The sequence below is a fragment of the Eutrigla gurnardus genome, assembly GCF_963514095.1.
Source record: "Eutrigla gurnardus genome assembly, chromosome: 8".
Lineage (NCBI taxonomy): Eukaryota > Metazoa > Chordata > Actinopteri > Perciformes > Triglidae > Eutrigla > Eutrigla gurnardus.
The window spans coordinates 29,184,872-29,205,178 of NC_139922.1; the positions used below are offsets into that span (position 1 = coordinate 29,184,872).

The 20,307-nt window shown below is 42.8% G+C and overlaps 1 protein-coding gene and 1 long non-coding RNA gene across 6 annotated transcripts in view; one reads left to right on the forward strand and one right to left on the reverse strand.

The window, feature by feature from the left end:
- The window catches only part of LOC311017233, a 33,013-nt gene extending 16,044 nt beyond the window's left edge, over window positions 1-16,969 (reverse strand). For all 5 annotated transcript variants that reach the window (XR_014597610.1, XR_014597611.1, XR_014597612.1 and 2 more), the window contains exon 1: window positions 16,907-16,969. This is a non-coding gene — a long non-coding RNA (uncharacterized lncRNA). The remainder of the gene's footprint in view (window positions 1-16,906) is intronic.
- Window positions 16,970-18,052: 1,083 nt separating this feature from the next.
- On the forward strand, window positions 18,053-20,082 carry trh (thyrotropin-releasing hormone). The gene is made up of 3 exons (XM_084016062.1): window positions 18,053-18,169; window positions 18,467-18,678; window positions 19,071-20,082. The coding sequence occupies exons 2-3, from the start codon at window positions 18,486-18,488 to the stop codon at window positions 19,733-19,735; spliced, it is 858 nt and encodes a 285-aa protein (XP_083872188.1). The 5' UTR covers window positions 18,053-18,169; window positions 18,467-18,485; the 3' UTR covers window positions 19,736-20,082.
- The last annotated feature ends 225 nt before the right edge of the window (window positions 20,083-20,307 follow it).

A 20,307-nucleotide genomic window follows, 5' to 3' on the forward strand; every position in this document is an offset into this window, starting at 1 on the left:
AGTTACACTTCTTTGACAAGAATTTATATTTTTGTGAATTTCCTCCGCTGTGGGACTGATAAAGGATTATTTTATATAATCTTTTATAATCTAATATTTGTAGACGTGGAAACTTCTACCCGTGTTTTAGCTTTAGGAAAAAGTTGTAATGATATCAACTTGAATATGAAAATGAATGACAACGGAGGAGTTTTTTTTATAGAACATCCTCGAGGTAGATATATAATGCAATAGAGGAGAAGATCCTTGAGAGATATTTTGAGAAATGCTGTGAAAATGAGACCTAATTGCTTTTCCTTTTGCACCTGACTTACAGCCGTGGCCTCATAGGCGTCCTCATCATCGGGGAATAGCGGCGGGCTGTGATACAAATAATTCACGATACCGCATGAGTCACGGCACAAGTTATATCACACCTGAAGTTCGACCAGAGAGTTTTCATTAATGAGCCCCCCAGAATCCCCGAGGGATTCAAAAGTAAAAAAGTGTGGAAACAAATGTTCAAGATGCAAAAGTTTCCCCTTTTTAGCTTTCTTTTGTGGACGGCAACATATGTTCATTTGTGCGTTTCTTTGTTGCTAATATCGTTAGCGTCACGTATTAGCCGGCTGGCTTTTAACCTCTGAGTGCAAAGAGCCAGAATGGCCGCCGCAGCGTCTTATTGATCGGAGATAATGTAATGAGAGATTGCTGGGAGAACAGAAGTGATCCATGTGGCATCGGACCGATATAATGAACTTGTGTGTGTGTCGATTGGGAAAACGGACGATTCAGAAGCCGAGTTCGAATCCTAATTGTTGCCAAAAGGTTGGTTGAATTCTGCTTGGATGGATTATTTGATCGATGGAGGGAAGTAAAGACAAGGAAAGAAGGAAAACAATATCAAAAGTCAGATAAATGGATATTTGTATACCACTGCAATAAAACATTTGTGATCTGTCATCTCACTTTGCAAAAAATTATATGTGGAGGGAGAGTATTTAATCTTTTTAATTTAAATCAGGGCGGACTATCTAGTAGGAAATAGATAAACATTATACCCCAAGATGGTACTTCCGATTTACCTTCTAGTCTTTTTATCTCACCTAATCCGACAACACATCAAACACAGTGTGAGCTCCTCATTACCCGACATCAGACCTCAGATCACCTCAGAACTGGATCGGCTGTAATTTGCGAGGCTGCATCGAGGATTAAAGTTTCCTCCCATCAGAAAATAAACAAGGCTATTTTTTACACTTCTAAAATGAGATAAGCTTCCTACAAAGACAAATTACCCAGAAGTCATCCTCTCTTACCTCTTCAATTATTAAAAAAAAAAAAAACAGGCGAACACTTTCACAAAAATAACGCTAAGCTGTCAACTTGCTGGTTTAAATCATACGCTGATAAAAAAAATTAAATGTAGGCCAAACGTATGAAAACGCTGAGGAAATGAGCAGGAAGGAGGATAATACCCGCCGTGTGTGTGATTGCTCGGGGCGGCGGGCCGACAAGCCTAATGTGTTTCAGTCGGTGACACGCTGAGATATCCCCGATCTCTTTACGTTGCGCTAATAGGACATGCCACTTTGGGTTTCAGACACATTCTTCTGTCTTATTAAAGTTCTCGGCTGAAGCCTCGCAAGTCCTTCTGGGACATAATGGCGAGGGCAATTAAAAGCCACGCTCGCGCGTCTATTGGAGAAGGTACAGTAGTATCTTTACTCTAATATTCACCGTGACTTCTTCCACACTAACACTATTGTTTCTACTTCAAGCTGAAATTTATCTTCAAAATCAGAGGTCTTCAACGTTTTTCAGCCAAGGACCCCCAAGGCTGATAGTGACCCCCCTATTACATATCATATAAGATTGTGTTGCTTGTTAAACCGGGTCAATAATAATGTGTAATGCAGCCTATAGTATAACAGTACTTATTATCCAATATTTTAATTCTATTTGGCATTTCAACATCACAATTTCACATTAACACAACAATTAACATTTATATTTTAGATGTTTAGATTAGATCTTTTTTGACATTTTAAATTTTAGAAGAAAAAAGTTTTGGATCATATTTTGGGGGGACCCCCTACTGTCACTCTGTGGACCCCTTAGGGGTCCGGGACCCCCCTGTTGATGATCTCTGATCAAAAGTAGAACTCCGCCGAGGAAAATGAGTGAGAAGCCACTTTTCCCTCTGTGTGTGTTGTTATCTGAGCTTCTCCTTGCTCTGATATACATAATACATAATATCAATTCACCGTTTACATTTACTTTTGTTTTACTGTTTTATATTCTTATTTATTTGTCACGTGCTGGCTTGTTAAAACTGCTTTGATTTGTATTATTTATCTATACTTAGATATTTTTTAGGGATGCACGATATTATCGGCAAGGTATCAGTATCGACTGATATTGACGTTAAAATGTATTATCGGATATCAGATAACATGCCAAGATATTAAACCGATAAATAAAGACTGCTGCTTCCTTGATTAAATCAGATGCCTGAGGAGCGCGACATGACACGTGACCTACTTCAACTTGCAGCAGAGCGATGGAGAAGTTCAAAATGTTTTCGGTGTGGAAGTTTTTTAGGTGTCGGTGTCGGATATCGGCAAAAAATCCAATATCGTGCATCCCTAATATTTTTACATTGTTTGGCATTCTGTGGACAGCAAACGAAGAACTTCATTGTACAGAGAAACACGTTTCTTGACTGTGCATATGATAATAAATTAATCTAGTTTTGTTTTTTTACTATTAGCGCCGTTAGCTACAAGTTGCCGTCTGAGGTTGTCACAATGTTTGCTGAGCAGTTAATTAACACAAACACACACACACACACACAAACGATTGCTAAGTTGACAGCGCTGACCTTCCTGACGACAGCAGCCAAACACCTGCTCCGTCCGGTGCCTCGTTACTCCATCAATTAAAAAGGGGAAGAGAGTCGAAGGCTCCACCGTGTCAGTAATTACAGTGAGCATCCACGTGTGTGATCTATAACATCCATGCAGCGTGCACGACTCACGGCGTCGGGTTCAGTTGGAAAGTCGGCCGTCTCGACACTCATCTGGCTACAGATGGTCATCCTGGTGTCACACTGTACGCAGGAAGTGTCAATGGTTGCACAAGCAATAACTACAACTAGGGTGGCCTATGCAAAAAACAGGAAAGGCCCATCTAGAGCCGGTCTTAAGTTTATCCATTCTGGGCTACTGTAAGAAACACGGTGACCTTGAGGAGAATCCACTCCGTATGTGGAGGAGGGGTGACCCCAAATAGTCGACTATTCGATCTCAGGAGCCTGATTGGACCACCGATCTCATAGTCGAAGTCGAAACAGAATCATTCCATTCGGGCTGTAGGCGGAGCTGAACGTCCCGCTGTCCCCTTGGTGAGAGACTTTTACGGAGCTTTTTCAATCAATGAGCAAAAAAAAAACATGATTCGACGATCAGTCGACTAGAGGCTTGTAGAGATACAAACTAAATTCACGATTCTCAAAAACTGGATTCAACAAATTTGTCGTAAAGTGTCGTGGTGGCCTTCGTTGCATACAATCCCCCCATCTGTGTCCTGTGTAATAAACGTCAGAAAACAATGTTGAGGAGAAGGTAAAAGAAATGAAACCTGGAGATGGGTAAGTGTAGGCAAGCGAGGGAGGCCAGTGGAACATTTAACTCTGGTTTAAACAGACTCTGAGGCAGCAAACAACTACTTGATGATTTAAACGCCCCCATGTTTGCAAATCAGCGGTTAAATCAGCTGATTGAAGTGCTCGTTAGAGACGTTCCTTTGCCACAAAATTTTGGATAAAAATACATGTTTTATTTTTTATTTTTGGAGGGAAGTACAGTTCAGATAATTGGGAGTCTCTTTCTCACACACTCACACACACACTCACACACACACTGTGCAACCAAATGAGCATCTTGTTATCCGTCCTATTCATTTATTCATGAATTGGCTCCTTGAGGGGGGCTGGAGGACGTCCCTGGAGTTCATCGCCATCAAATCCTTTAATGGAGTAAAACCCTGCCGAGAGCGCGAGGATGGACGTGGAGACAGACAGACAGGTTATATCGCCGCCGAGGGGCCATTTCCTGGTTATATAAGACGTGGTGAAACACTGTAGATGAGAAGAAGAGGCGAGGGCGGAAGTTGGAAGTGGCGGAGGTTTTTATTGTTAAATGTGAAGTTCACGGATGTGTGGAAACGCACTCGTACTGCTCATTTATAAAGACTTTTCACTTTGCACTTCCAGATTATTCTTCAAAGACGGCGTATTAGGGCCAAAAAAAAGTTATTGCGTGTTTATAAAGTCGCAAATTTGCCACTTGTCACAGCCGACGCAAACAAGTTGTTTGGTTCCCCTAACACCGGATGTTTGCCGTTGCTATGACAACAAGTGAAAGCTACTGCTAGCATCTGAGCCCAACCGTCCCAATCAATAAAACCCATAAGATGACAATTTGGCCTCATATAAATAAAACCAACAATAAGCATCAACATCATCACCCTAAGGACCTTAACGAGGCGTTGTCACTCGTTGGATGGATTCATCAGAAACATAAATGAACGTACATTCATGGGAAGTCAGCTAGCATAGATGCTGGTTGTTAGCATCGTAATAAACTTGCAAATTTGCCACTTTTAAACTCGAAAATTAGCTACTTTAGAAACTCACAAATTTCATACTTTTTTTCTCAGAATATTATTCCCCCTCTCTCTGCTCTGTTTTTTTGTTTTTCCACAGTGGCCCTGATACTCCGTTGTGTTCTTTTGCATAAAATGCTACATATAAAACATAAATAAATAAATGAAGCCTTGCATTCTGGGATAGGGGCGAGGTGGGAGAGAGGTAAGGATTGTTTGTGTGGAGGAGCAAAGGAAGGTGTGACTCCCCTCTCACTCGGCTGATTACAGATGAAGAGGACTCGGCGGAGTTCTGCTGCAAGTTCCTGCTGCCTCGGTGTCGAGTGTGCCTAATGCCCTCTCTTCTCTATTACAGCACACACACACACACACACACACACACACACACACACACACACACACACACACAGAGAAAGAGAGAGAGAGCAACAACAACCCCTCGCTATCTTTACCCCTTTCGTTCTATCCTGCGGATGTTACCTTCATAACGATACGATAGCCCCGCTCAGCCTTTCCCATCTGTAGCTGATGCATTCTGGGTAAAAAGTGTGTGGGTGGCCGCTGCTGTCAGCAAAACCCACATTTAAATTAATAGTTACGTGTGTGAGCCTACCTTAACGCTAAACGGGCGAAGACCCTCAATTACAGCTCTCGCATTATGAAAAACTTTCTGTAGGCGCTTTCATGGATGTGTGTGTGTGTGTGTGTGTGTGTGTGTGTGTGTGTGTGTGTGTGTGTGTGTGTGTGTGTGTGTACAGTATGTTACATCTCTGCTTGAAAACACAACTTCCTCTGGCAGAAGACCAAAGGACAAGAAGTTAATTAAAAAGGCACATTTAGATCCACATGAAAGACTAAACATGCATGAACACATTAATCATTCATATATATATATAATATATAATTTAATGATGTACATTCTTTGGTTTCTGATTCGACTCCCTGGTAGTAATCGCCAACCATCAAGAGGATAATATTATTCTCCTTATCTCGTCTTATGGAGCGAGAAAGAGACTGGATTCTTTTTGCATCAACGCCTTCAAATATCTATTAAGGCGAATCCATCTGAAATATTTCAGCGGATGGCAGCGCAGCATACGCAATCAAGATCTCTTTTATTCGGCCGGCGTTCGTCACGGTGAGCCGCATTGGTGCCAGCTGTGCACACGAGAACACGCTCATATATAAAAACGCTCAGTTACACCTGCTGGGAGGTCTGCAAACAGACAGAGTGTGTTTGTTTGATAAGGCAATTTATCCTGTCAATCAGCAGGTAAGCCCCGCCCCCTCAAGCACCCTCTGCTTTCTGGTCTGGTGGACTCTAAATGGACCATAATGTACTAAATGAACATCATGCTGGATTGAAGAAGACTTGAAACTAGACAACCAGAGAGGAGTCGCCCCCTGGTGGCCAGCAGAGAGAAGTAGGACCATTTTCTCATAGACTTCTATACAACCGGAGAGGAGTCGCCCCCTGGTGGTCAGCAGAGAGAAGTAGGACCATTTTCTCATAGACTTCTATACAACCAGAGAGGAGTCGCCCCCTGGTGGTCAGCAGAGAGAAGTAGGACCATTTTCTCATAGACTTCTATACAACCAGAGAGGAGTCACCCCCTGGTGGTCAGCAGAGAGAAGTAGGACCATTTTCTCATAGACTTCTATACAACCAGAGAGGAGTCGCCCCCTGGTGGTCAGGAGAGAGAAGTAGGACCATTTTCTCATAGACTTCTATACAACCAGAGAGGAGTCGCCCCCTGGTGGTCAGCAGGCATAATGCAAAATGTCTAAGGCATTTCCGCATTTGGCTTCACCTTTCAGAACTGGAGGTTCGTTTCATATCTTAAGAAAAGTAATTCCTAATTTTTGGTGCGTTTTTCCTATTAATGTTCAGCAAAAAATATGTATTTCTGCTCATTACCTGCATACTTTCTTTTCAAAGTAAGTACGTTTCTTAGATTAAGGAAACTAAATAACTTTGTTGGGTTTATGAAAAGATCGTGGTTGAGGCAGTGGTCTCTTGTGTTAAAGTCTGGTGTTTTACCCGCTGATCCATCCCGACCTCCTTTACTACACGACCTTTGTTGCTCTTTTTAACTTCCTTGGAATAAATCAAATTTTGATTTTGTGGGAAATATTCACATTTTTAGAAGCAGGTGAATAAGAACAGAAAACACAACATTTCTGGAGCATCAGTCTCCGAATCTGGTGTTTGTTTTGTTCCTTCAGTTTCGGTATCAAGGCAAAAATACTGCGGGTGTGGATTGTGCACAATACCGTCCGCTCGGAGGTCTGAGGGGGTCTTCGGAGAACCCATTTGGGGGAGTGGTGAGTCAGCAGGACTGTCAGCCTCGCTGCTGCTCAGCTCCCATCAGTGTGGCAGCAGGCCGGCGTTGCCAGGACGATGACGGGAGCGTCCAACCAGAGACGGGCGGAGGGACGGTTGCACAACGGCATGGAATCTAGACCTTTTCCTCTCCGCGAGACCAGCAGACAGCAGCCGACATTAGGTCACACTTAAGGCCTTTGCACACTCTTTTTGGTTGTAAAAATTTGTCACACCTTAAAAGATAATTACCAACTCAAGTTGTGTCAATTAGGTTTGCAATCTGACTTTTATTCGTCAAACAGTTTTCGGAACAGTTTTGATTTTCTGTGTTTTGTCAAAAGGCGTTACAAAGCCACCGTAGAGGTCCAAACAGCTTGTCCAACTGGACCACCGCCATCCTGAAGTCCACCTGATCGGGATAGAGTTTCTGACTCAGTGTGCAAAAAGGCCTTTTACTTTTAAAATGGCTAAAGTTTAGTAGAAAATATTTCTCCAATTTCTTTTCTCCATTTTGCTCTTTCGTTGAACATAACTACGCACGTTTTTTTGGGGGGGAAAAGAATCATCGATCTAAAGTCTTCGGCCATCGCGAACGCACTCAACCAAAGTCCATCAGAGGTTTTTTGGCAGCGGACCGAGAATCAATTTGATGGACGCGTACGGAGCTGAAAGACTTGGACGCCTCCGTTTCTTTGAGCACTGGACCCGATCGCGAAAGCTATTACAAGTCCCATAGAAAAGTGCAGAGAATCCACCGTCGTGCCCTTTTGTACCCTCAACTTTTACAGCCAGGAGCTCTTATTGGCCCTCAATGCATCAATTTAATTGATTACAACAATAAGAACAACAACAAAAATGAAGATCCCGACAGTTCTGGAAGCAGGAGGGAGAAAAAAAGTGATGAAGGAGGCAAAACACTGTAGGAATACTAAAACGGTCTTTTTGACAGAATCGGGATTTATCTTTAATGTGACATTTGAACTTCCTCGTGGGAATAACTGCATCACGCCGAGACGGGGGAATAGGTCAGCCTTGAGGAAACAAGACACCGCGGACATAATTGATTTTGATCATCAGTTTGAGCCAAACTGATTGATCCCTGTGTTATTTAGAATCTTTAAAAAAGAAAAAAAGAAGCTCCCATCCTGTTCATAACATCAATCTGTGTGTGTGTGTGTGTGTGTGTGTGTGTGTGTGTGTTGCTGCTGTCGTGAACAATAAGGAAAGCCGCCCCCACACCACCAATCACCGCACCATTATGTTTCCTTCGGCGGCCCCTCTTAGTGAAATCAGCTTAATTCTCTTGGAGCGTAATCGTATTTCTGGAGCCACAAAAGCGTCCGAGTTTAAAATTATTTCGTGATTCAGTTGACTCGCAATGTGATGAGACCCCCATCTGGTGCATCTTTGTTAGTCCTCCCTTTGACTTCCTGTCCCAGAGGGAAACATGCCCATCTCACTCACCTCTGACTTAATCAAGTCTTTATTATGAGCAGCCACCTTCAGACGATGTTGTTTTACACGTTCAGGTGCGATCTCAATATGCAGATGATTCACCGCTGTGGTCTTGTTAAAATCCCCCCAAAAACAACCTTTCTTGAAGGAAAAGTTGTTGTTTTTTTGCAAACAGTGAAAAGACTAAAGCCAACAATGAGCTGATCCTGCTAACAATTTCTGTTGTAGACAAATCTTGATATTTTTTATTTCCAGAGGAGGGAAGTAATGAAGTACAAATACTTTTTTTTACTGTACTTAAGCAGAATTTTCAGGTATCTTTATTTACTTGGGTATTTATTTATTTTTTCTACATTTTAAAACAAATATCTGTACTTTCTCCTCCCCACATTTTCAGAACAGGCTTGTTACTTTAGATTTAATGCATTTGAGGGGAATTTGAGATATTTTTTTTATTATTACGCACCTTCTCCACATCGAGACCTTTTCAACGTAAATGTATGCGACGATAAATAATCAAAAAGATGATCCCTTGGTGTTGGTGTTAGCCTTGCAAAACAATTTAATTATATGAAAATAATTATCATAATACTGTATCGAAGCAGAAAGGTGTGTCGCTGCCTCATGTTATTGAATGAATGAAATTCTTATTGATATGAAATTTCAATAAGAACCTAGCCGACGAGTAAGTGGTTTACGACGATAAAAAGCAATGTTAAATATTATTTCCCTTCATCACACATTTCGAAGCTGCTGGGCAGGCAAACAGGTTTTTCATGGAAGGGGCTTCAGCTAAAGCGGCACGTCTGATGAACACGCGGCTGCATCTTACGGATCTGTGAGAGTTCAATCACAACAAAAAACACGATCGTCTGCCCCTTAGATCAACTCTTTGACCTTTACACCCCCCCATCACAGAGTCTCCTTCCATTCGGCCGATGGAACAGATGAGCCTGTCAGTGCTGCTCTTTACTGTAAATGGCGGCCGCGGTCTCGTCCCGGATGTCAGGGTTTTGACACGACACGACAACAGCCGACGAAACGGCAGCGAGCCGACCCGCAAACCTCGTTAGTGAAGACAAAAGCTGGAGATCAACCGCTGTGACCTAACGGGTTTGTCATTTTGACCACGAAGCGACGAAGACAACGTTGTTAGTACCGACGCGGGCGCCTCACTCCCGGTGAAGGATCATTGTTTGCCCGACTGCAGTCTCCTCACAACGACGGCACCTTCTCCCCTCCGTCGTCTCCCGGGAATAAAGTCAATATGCAGAATCACCTGCTGCTGCTGCTGCCTCACATCTAACGGGGTTTCCCTGTGAGGCGAGGCAAACTCTCTTTGTATGTCTCGTAGGGGTGGGAACCACAGGGTAACTCGCCATAACGATAATATCACACTATTTCCCCCACGATAACGATATCACCATATTTTCCCCACGATAACGATATAACAATAACTATAATATGATATTTTGCCCACGATAACGATTCTGCGATACACGATATACCGATATATCATGATATCTGTGTATCTGAAGGAGAAAAAATACCACTGAAAATATTGTGGCGCTTGGCACCAGTGTATCGATAACATATTGCACAAGAGTATCACGATACATCAATATTTTTTCCCACCACTATATATATATATATATTTATAGCCCCCCGTGCGTGATGTCACTTGTTGATGCATCTTTGCTGCATTGCCTCTCTAAACAATCACCGACACGGACTGAAATAGATTCTCACACTGGGCTCTAAAAAAAACAAAAAACCTCCACACAATCAAGTGCTCATTCTGAGCTCAAAACGAGACCTGGACGGAGGCGAGGGGGTGTTTGTTGGCTCGTTAGCGAGGCGAGGAGAAGGTGGGAACAGACGGAGACCGCTGGACCCCTGCTGGATCCCTGCTGGATCCCTGCTGCTCGGTTCTGATCCACATCGCTTCACTCACCAGTCTGTTTACTGATAACAACAACAGCTGAGTTTGTGTTTGCTGTCCGGCTTCATCTCGTGTGCCAAGTCCAAGTCACTCCAATCAAGACGTAAGTCCAAGGTGTGGGACTCAAGTCACATGACTCAGACTCAAGTTGGACTGAGTCAGAAACTTCAGAAACAAACTTGCAACTTGGAGTTCAGCACCAATGACTCAACAATACTTGATATAAGTGTTGGATTTTATCACGGGCCGCAATCAAAAACACTCATCATAAGTTGACCGTGATGAATTTCCATTATCAGGGTAACCGTGAACATCGTCACACAGGTGAACGCGGTCTAGCTTGCCGCCGTGATCGTGGGAAATACAGCCTAATTGAAAATAAAAATAGGCCTCCAGGAAGAACAGACTCCCATCTCTTTAAGTCGTTTCCTGCAGTTATAAATAAATATAACACGTCCGATAGTTTACAAGTCTGTACTGGTCCTCACATCAAGAGTTGATCGGTGTGACTCTCAGCTGCAACACGCTCAGACCTGCTGCTGCCCGCACCCTCAAGGAACAAGAGACCGGAAGACCGGAGACATGGTCTCGAGTCTCTGTGACATCAGAGCGGATTACAACGAACTCGGGACTGGCCGGACTGTGAGCTACGACTGCAGTATTAGTGGGAGTAGTAGATGAAGTTAGAGAAAGAATGGCATCACTATTAATATAAAAATGTATCACATTGAGGACTTACATCAAGAGAAGTATTTCTTAGAGAGCAAGTTATAAGAAAATGTGTATTCAAATATGCAAATGAGACATTCTCTTCTCAAATACACATTTCAAGAGCAGGAATCGGAAACACCGGATGAAGTCAGGTCCAAAATTCTTCTTTCATTTTGTTGATGTGAGGGAATTCTGCATCTTTGCATCCATATGCATATATATATATATATATATATATATACTGTCAACAGCCAAGATCAATCCATCGTCGCCATATATTCAGGGATAACAGTTTTTAATGATTGATGTGTGTAAATATGTAAATGCCTCACCATCGAATATAATCTAATCTAAATCTACAGATGCAAATAGAAACATTAGAGTAAAAAAAACACCTAAATGTTTTCTTTCCACTAGTCCGAAAGAAGACATGGACACAAAATAGCTAATATTCTCAAGATTGACGAGCAAAATTCTGTTTTTTCCCCAGAGGAGATGATTTCATTTAGCTCTCTGATTTATTACAGCCAGCATCATTTAGGCACCGTGCTGGATTTATAAACTGCTGCAGCTTCCAGACGGTTACGCTTTCTCCCATCTCTCTAAAACTGAAACATTCATGCAGCTCGTTGTGTTTCTGGAGTGTTTATTTCACAGCGAGGCTCATAAACACCACGTATAAGTGCTCCATCCTTCGTAGGCGAAGACGACGGCGAGGAAGATAACAGGATGAGGAAGATAACAGGATTTGCATGTCGCGGCGTTAACATTTGGGTTATATATAAATATAATTATATATATATATAAACACTTTTAATATGCTTCGCAGCTGCCCACCTGTTTGCAGCCTATTAGATTAACGAGGGCTGTTTCCCCGGGACGGATACCAGAGAAGGATGCTGTGCTCGTCTTGCGATCCCTCCTGGTTACGTACGCAAGATGGATGGGTTCGTACGGCTTCTCTACGATAGCGATCATCATTATCCCGTTACGTCCTCCTCACACGTTCCCACACGGACCCCCGAGGGCCACGCGAGGCTAAAAATATGCGATCTGATCCAAGATGCACCTCAGCTATTCTGAGGTTCGAAGGTCCAAACCTTGGTAGGATATCGAGTACGGGGAGTGACGCATTCTGAATGAGCTGGGGTTTGTTTAATACCTGTTTTAGAAGTCCAGCAAAAAGATGCATTACCACGAATCTAGTCTCCTTTATATGAATGCATGGACCGGCTTTATCGGAATCTGTTAGAGACCGGCAGCAGATCGATAATGTAGTAAATTCACGGTTCGATGCTATTTTGGATTTAAATATAATGAGAATTTTACTTTCAAATCTTTAAAAAACAATCCTATTTGTATGATACAGTTGAGGTGCTACATTACTGATATAAAATGTGGAAAGATTGCCGCCCCCCAAAATAAATAAATAAATAATCAATTGTAGACTTTACTATGACGTGTATCAGGGCCACTGTAGGAAAAAAACAGAGAGTGGGGGCAATATTCAGAGAAAAAAGTAGCTAATTTGTGAGTTTATTACAATGCAAACAACTAGTGAGTATTGGCAAGAACCTCACGATACGATATGTATCACGATACTTTGGTCACGATACGTATCACGATATTGTGATATAAATAAAGATGAAAACACAAGTACCTGTATATGTACATCAGATGATATTGATCAGAGGACAAATTGAGTCAAAACTATTTCATTCAAAACAGCCTCTCCATTTTATTAATTCACATGAAATTCATGAAATAAATATTGAAAATAAAATGAAAAAGGATAAAGTACTGCATTCACAACGCGTCTAATGTGAATCTTTTTTTAAATCGATCTTTGGAGTTAAAAAATCAATATTGTATTTGGCGGCGATATATTGCTGTATATATATTTTTACCTACCCCTACAAACAACCGGCATCTATGCTAACTATGTTAACTTCCCATGAATGTACGCATTTATGTTTCTGATTAATCCATCCCAATGTATGAGAACGCCTTGTTAAGGTCCTTATGGTGATGATGCTTATTGTTTTATTCATATGAGGACAAACTGTCATCTTATGGGTGTTTATTGATTGTTGGGCTAAGATGCTAACGGTAGCTGTCACTTGTTCTAAGTGTTGACGAAAGTGAAAAAAAAGCTAACAAACTCGCAAATTTGTCACTTTTTTCTCTGATTATTGCCCCCCCTCCCTCAGCTCAGTTTTTTTCCGACAGTGACCCTCATACGGCATCGTACTTTACCGCATCGTTCAACAAAGCATCGCGATGCTTCAAAGAAGCGATTATTTCTGACGCCAGATCTGTTTCTACGATGATAAAGAGTCGTCATGGAGATATGAAGCCGGGGAGTTAACATAGGCATCCATTCCTTCTGTTCCTCAGTGGGTTCATCACTACGAGCGTTTCAGCACTTCATTTTAACAAAACGGGGTATTTAGGATTCAATTATAGACGAAGTGACTTAATAAGATGGAGATCTATTTCCCTGCACCGCTCCCATTAGAGACCCTTCACCTAACTTTGCCCCCCCCCCATTGGAATATCTTCCCTCTCGTCACTCCCAAAGGAATGAAATATTATTTTTTTTAAAAACTAAAAAAAATTCACATCTGCCGACCGTGAGACTGAAAGACCATCTCAATCTATGCTCGATTACTGGCTGGTCCCAGACAGCTGACTGTGATGGAGGGCTGGGCGAGAGAGAGAGAGGGGGGAGAGGGAGAGAGAGAGGGGAGCGTGATGATAAGTGAGTCGTAGCATGTGGTAGTCGTGCACTAATCACGGTCTCCGGCTGGAGGAACACACAGGCGCCTGGCGGGTTATTGGGAGATAATGGGATTCTCAGGTTATCAGACACTAAGATGGATGAAATGTGAAGATAAATAATGCAAAATACTCCCGTCTCTCTCCTGCTCTGTGTGTGTGTGTGTGTGTGTGTGTGTGTGTGTGTGTTGTGATGCCGAATAACGTGTTGAAAAATGAGGAAATAAAAAGAAGTGTGGGAATGAAAACAAGCCCAGTTTTCAGAGTCTGGCAGGTACTGATTTAAAAAAAAAAAAAAAACGTGGGCCCAAAATCAAAAATCAGAGAGGAATTTTATATCGAATAACAACTCGCCTCTTCTATTTGGCACCTGTGAGAAAAAGATGAAATATGCAAAAATGCACTTAAATGTGAATATCCCGCCGATAAAAATGATGGGTTTCTAAATCTGTCTTCTATGTTGTAGCTGCGGTGTGGTGGATGGAGGTCATGTGACAGTGTTATTTGGATAAACAGCTGCAGGTAACCCCCGGCCCCCACTGAGAGCCCTTTAAGGACCCGTTGTGATATTTACTTCCAGTTTATAGCCGGTGAACCTGCACTCTGTGACACAGGTTGCCCCCCGTCCTTCATCCCCTCGTTTCTTCATCATTTGAATGTTCCTCACAAAAGGTCAACAATCGCCTCGGGGTCATGAACTCTCTCTACATGCTTGGCTGTATGTACATCCACCTGCATTATCATCATTATCATTATTATTATTAATCCTTCCTCATGTCTAATGTCCTGCATTCTAAAAGAGTAGTCTGTATTTTGGTCAACAAGCTGCATTGGAGCTCACTTCCTATAATATGCTTGTTAATCTTTATTGATTTACTTTGTTACTCGTTGTGATTGTTTATACGAGTTTGTTATGTGGACGTACCGGGACAACAAGACAAATGTGTGCTGCTCTCTTGGTATGATTTGTTGTGTTTATAATTAATAAAAAAAAATAAAAAATAAATAAATAAAAACTCTACTCGATGATTGTCTTTTTGGAAATAATCCAATGATGCATCTGAGAATAGAAACTCATTAAAAAACTAATCGTGAAAGTGATAAAACACTTCAACACGAAATAAATCTTTGACATTAACATGCAAGGCAAACACACACACACACACACACACACACACACACACACACACACACACACACACACACACACACACACACACACACACACACACACACACACACACACACACACAGTAAGCCGTCACTCATCCCCCGCTGCGGTGACCTCTGTCAGGCCCGGGTCACATTTTGGAGGGGGGGGTTATAGCGTCATCCATACGCACTCACTTTTGTGTTTGTGTTTTTTTTTTGTCGCCTCGTCTCCCGTGTCGGCCTTCAGCCTGTCTGTCTGCCTGTCTGTCCACGCTTCCTGTCGCCTGTCACACGTCTCGCCACCTCCGTGAAGGTGTCCGTGTGTGAACATGCAGGTGTTTGGATCTCACCTGTCCTCCTCACGGCTCCCCTCACTGAACTTTGGGAACATTTTGGTTTTAATAGACTCATTTTTACTGAATATTACTGTTTTTTTGTTGCAACCGATAACATCATTCATTCATTCTGAGCAGCGACAGAAACGCTGCCGAATAATGAAGCAGTGCGTCGTGAGAGGATGACTGTCAGAGTCGCTGTTGAGTTTCTGTGTAAACTTCATTTAAAGCTGCTATAATTCACATTTTAATGTGTCAGATGTCTTCATGTCTTTTTCACGAACCAACAAGTGATACTAAATATTAAAACGTATAATTAAAAACTGGGGAAAGAGTACTTTGTTTGCTGTTTCTGATCCAGGGTTAATTTCCTCTTTTTTTGTATTATTATTATTTATTAAGAGTTTTATCAGCCGAATGTAAATAAATATGTAACGGGGATATTTCCCCTCAGGAGGAGGTGGAGACCAAAAACAGAGCTAAAAGTGAAGAAGACTCCATTTGAATGATGAGTTGCTGCAGGAATGCCATTTGGGGAAGGTCAGTCACAGAAGTTGGCGTCGCACCGATTCCCTCCGACAAGCAGCCAATGGGATTTTTCTTGTTCATTATATCATTATTGTAGAAAATAAAATTCTGCAGCAAACAAAAAAAAAAAAAAACTTCTGATGCCGTGAATGTAAAAACCCTCGCTGCGAACGCGGTGAAATCTTCGTGAGGCTCCTCTGAGGTTAACCCCACTCCAGAGCAGGTCAGCTGTTCAGCGGACGTTACCATGGTGACGTACCCGGTTACAAGAAGGGCCAGCGTCGTGACACACATTAAACCCGAGGAGAGCTGCTCGGACGCTAATCTCAGACTCCCGGAAAGTCCGACATTAATCTGGGAACACGTACAGGACGACGTACAAGGATTCGCAGAAAAAACTTCCTTTACGAAGAAGAAGAAGTTCACAGAGACTTTACAAAGATAGATATATATATATATATAAATAACGGCCGCAAGAGTAAACAGAGGACGGAGGCTAATGAGTCTCATTATTCCCTCCCAGCACACAGGGTGTATACTTACCCCGTCTTCTTCCTCCGTACGCCAGCAGCACAATCCAGACCCCGAATACTAATTGTTATGATTTCCAGCTCTGAAACACTCCGATAGCGAGCTTTGTTGGGTTTCTTTTTTTTCCCGCAGTATGAAAGTGAATGAAGAGAAAGGAGGGCGTATTTTAATCATCTGCTCCGATTGTTCTACGTCTCTTCAGCGTCGGGCCTTCACCCAAACAGAGTCTCCAGATTCCAAAGACTTCCAACAACCGGCTAAAGTTAGCTTAGCTTGAATACTGGAAACTCGCAATAATAATAATACTATAATCATTTAAATACACATGTTAAGCATTTATCACACCGGTATGTGTGTTTTGGTAAGATTTTAATTGAGAAATGAGCTTTATTTGGCCAAAAATCTCCTTAAAAAGACAGATAACGTTGTCTAGTTTAGATTAGAACTTCTCCTGCACGCCGTCTGCAAAACATCTTATGACGTCATAAAACTTGAACTCACCAGACACCGTCGAGACGAGCGCCGTGTGATCACGTCCATGCGTCTTTTTGTGGAGGTTTCGCTTTCTTTCTGCAAAGAAAAAGAAAATCATTCATTATAATTAATAATTATATCACTATATAATGATTATTACTTTTTAAATGCCTTTTCAAGTAACTGCACCATTTTAATGCCCTGATATTATTCTTATTCATCTATTATATTGTTATTAATATAATTTATATTAATAATCATTGCTGTTCTGCTCTTTTTCTCTAACCAGTGTAACGCTAGCATGAAACCATGGTGGAAATCGCATGCTAACGCTAGCTAGCTAACTGGTCTTAAATGAAACTTAATGCTTCGTCTACACGCTGGCCAGATAAAAGTCGTGAACGCGAAGCCGCCGGATGTCGGAATGTGCCGATAGCTTCATGTCCGGTCCACAGAAAGGAGACTTGTGCTGCCAAAAATAAAAATGCTAACATTCGTTCATTTCATGATGTAGATCCCAAGCACTCCACTATCTCTGAAAGATGAGGTTTGATTAAAAACAGCAGATTTCGAGTTTGGACAATTTTTTTTTTATAAATCTGGTTAAGAAATGTCAGCATTGATTTGTTTCATAAAAAACAGTCATATTCTGTAGTTTATAGCCTGAACACATGTTTAAGTGTTAGAAATACCTTCACCATGTAAAACCAATGGGAGCCACCAGATGCAGCCCGACCTGAAGGGTGATTATTTATGGTTGTTTATGAAACATGTGAATGCATCTCTCTGCAGCCCTGGTTATTTCAGTCTATAGTCTGTCTGAGGAGCAACAAACTAGAATACAAACCGGCTGCTGGAGACTCAATCTGAATAAAGGAAACCATATTTAAACCCCAAAAATGAAAGTGTATTCAACCTTCAAAGAGAAACTGCGTGAGTGTGAATAGATGGTCTTAAAATGTAGGGTTTTTTTATGAGTGAATTCATCTTGTCCAGTCACCTGCTGCTGTCTCTCACACGTTATTTGTTTCTCCAGGTGATAAAGTGGGCAGCGGTGCGCCAATAACGGGGGGATCGTTCCCCGCATCCACTTGGTGACATCAGTGGGGACGATGGCTCCAGAAGAGGGGGGGGGGGGGGGGGGGGGGGGACTCCAGCGTTGGTGTGACGACAGTAACCGCGGAGTATAAATGCCGGGACGCGGAGAGGTCTGTTCATACCTCCAGACCCGGTCTCTGCGCGCTCAACAGAGGAGAGAGGGAGAGAGAGAGAGAGAGGATACTTCCCCAGGTGAGTCCGGCGGCGCACTTTGTTTGTCTGTTAGTGGAAACTGCTGCATCACTTCTGGTCAAACTTAGTCTCAGATTACATCGTTTATTTATGTTAAAAAAAAGGTAGATAGGTGAAATTATTTCACTTATTTCCTCTAGAAGATTTACTTGTTTTAATGGTTGTATAAGAAGAAGAAAAAGTCTGCACATTGTTGCCGAAAAAAGTAAGACTGTGTGCCTCCATATCTAATTTAAATGTGTAATATATATAGTTGCAGTGTAGCCACATCTCTCATCCATCGCGTTTCTCCATCAGGCGACCGACTAAAGTGACCATGAAGTCGACGTGTCTGCTGGTCTTGGCTGTCCTCGTGGTCTGCGACGTGACCGCGTCTGGAGGACCGCAGGGCGTCCCCGCCGAGGACGAGGCGGACGGGAGGACCATCGACGACATCATTCTGCAGCGGGCGGAGAGTCTCCTGCTGCGCTCCATCCTCAAGAAGATGCAGGACGACGACGCCAGAAACGGTGCGTAAACGGAAGTGTGTGTGTGTGTGTGTGTGTGTGTTGAATTCTAAGTTTTAAACGTGTCATTAGAACCACTTTCCCCCCACTACCGACACTGATATTTGGCCAATTTGTCGTGTTTTAAATTCAAACGGATTCAAGTGATAACAGCAGTTGTGGGCCGAAAGCTCGTTTCCAGTTAGAATGTTAGAAATAATCACAATAAATAGTTCGTTTTATAACATAAAAATGGCAAAGAATCCACTTCCAAGCCTCGATAATGTGTGTTAGATGGATCTCCAGCTGCACCCGTCTGTGCGTAATTTACGCACGGCGCCGTGCGTAAAAACGATTCCATTAAAGGGGTATTAAAAGTAAACTCGGGGTTCCCTTGTATGTTTCTCCTTCTCCAGAGGGATCTTCCTCTCAGACAGAGTGGGTGTCCAAGCGACAGCATCCTGGTAAGAGATACGGCGAGTATTTGGAGAAGCGGCAGCATCCGGGCAAGAGAGACGAGGACGAGGAGGAGGAGGACCAGCAGTACTCGGACGTTCAAAAGAGGCAACATCCGGGCAAACGCGACGACGAGCTGCACTCGTTCGTGGAGTTCCAGAAGAGGCAGCACCCGGGGAAGCGCTTCCCGGCGGGACGCGTCTCCGAGAGCCCCGTGGTGCTCCTGGGGGAACTGTCCAAGCGGCAGCATCCGGGGAGGCGCTACCTGGTGCTGCACAGCAGCAGCAAACGGCAGCACCCGGGGAAGCGCGGCGGCGACGAGGAGGACGACGACAGCGTCTGGGACGTAGACGCGCGCACGGGAGGTGAAGACGACGAAGATGTCGCCGAGTTGGAAAAGCGTCAGCACCCCGGGAAGCGTTTCTGGGACAACCCCAGTCCGGATTTGGGCACAAACAGTCCGTGCGACGCACTGGAGCCTACGAGCTGCAGCAGCAGCAGCAGCAGCAGCAGCAAGACCAGTTTGCTGCTCGACTTTTTGGACAACATTAACAAGAGCCACGCCGAGGACAAGCGACAGCACCCGGGCAAGAGGTTCGCGCCAGGGGAGGATTTGGTGGAGTAGGGTCCTCTTAAGATTCTGGTGTTTCTGCTGTAATCATAAACAAGTCAATGTGTAAAATGGAGTGACCATAATGTATTATTAAAAACTAAAAAAATAATTTACATTTAATCTGTTAATACTGTATCATCATCATCACATGTTATCTGCCAGTCTGTTTCTTTGGAGAACTTGTGCGTAATCGTCTCCAAACCTGACCACGTCGCGGTTTCCACGAGAGCGCGTGCGCGTCAACTTATTATTATTATTATTATTATTAGAGGGTCAAAACCTGACCACAAAGCGCGTGCAACATACCGTTAACTTAGTTCATTATTATTAGAAGGCAATTTAGTTGTATGTTCCGTTAAATCGGTCTGTACGCGCGTCTGTGCAGCAAGGCAGCATGGTGGAAATAGAACCGTGGACGTTGACAGCTTAAAGAAAACCCCGTTGACTGGTGCGTGTTTCATTGTTTTCTACTTATGTATATATATATATATATATACCACCACCACAAATAAACATGTCTGATTATGTTCCATATTACTGCATGGATTAAGTTGATTATGTTGTAAACGAGATATACCTTTGCC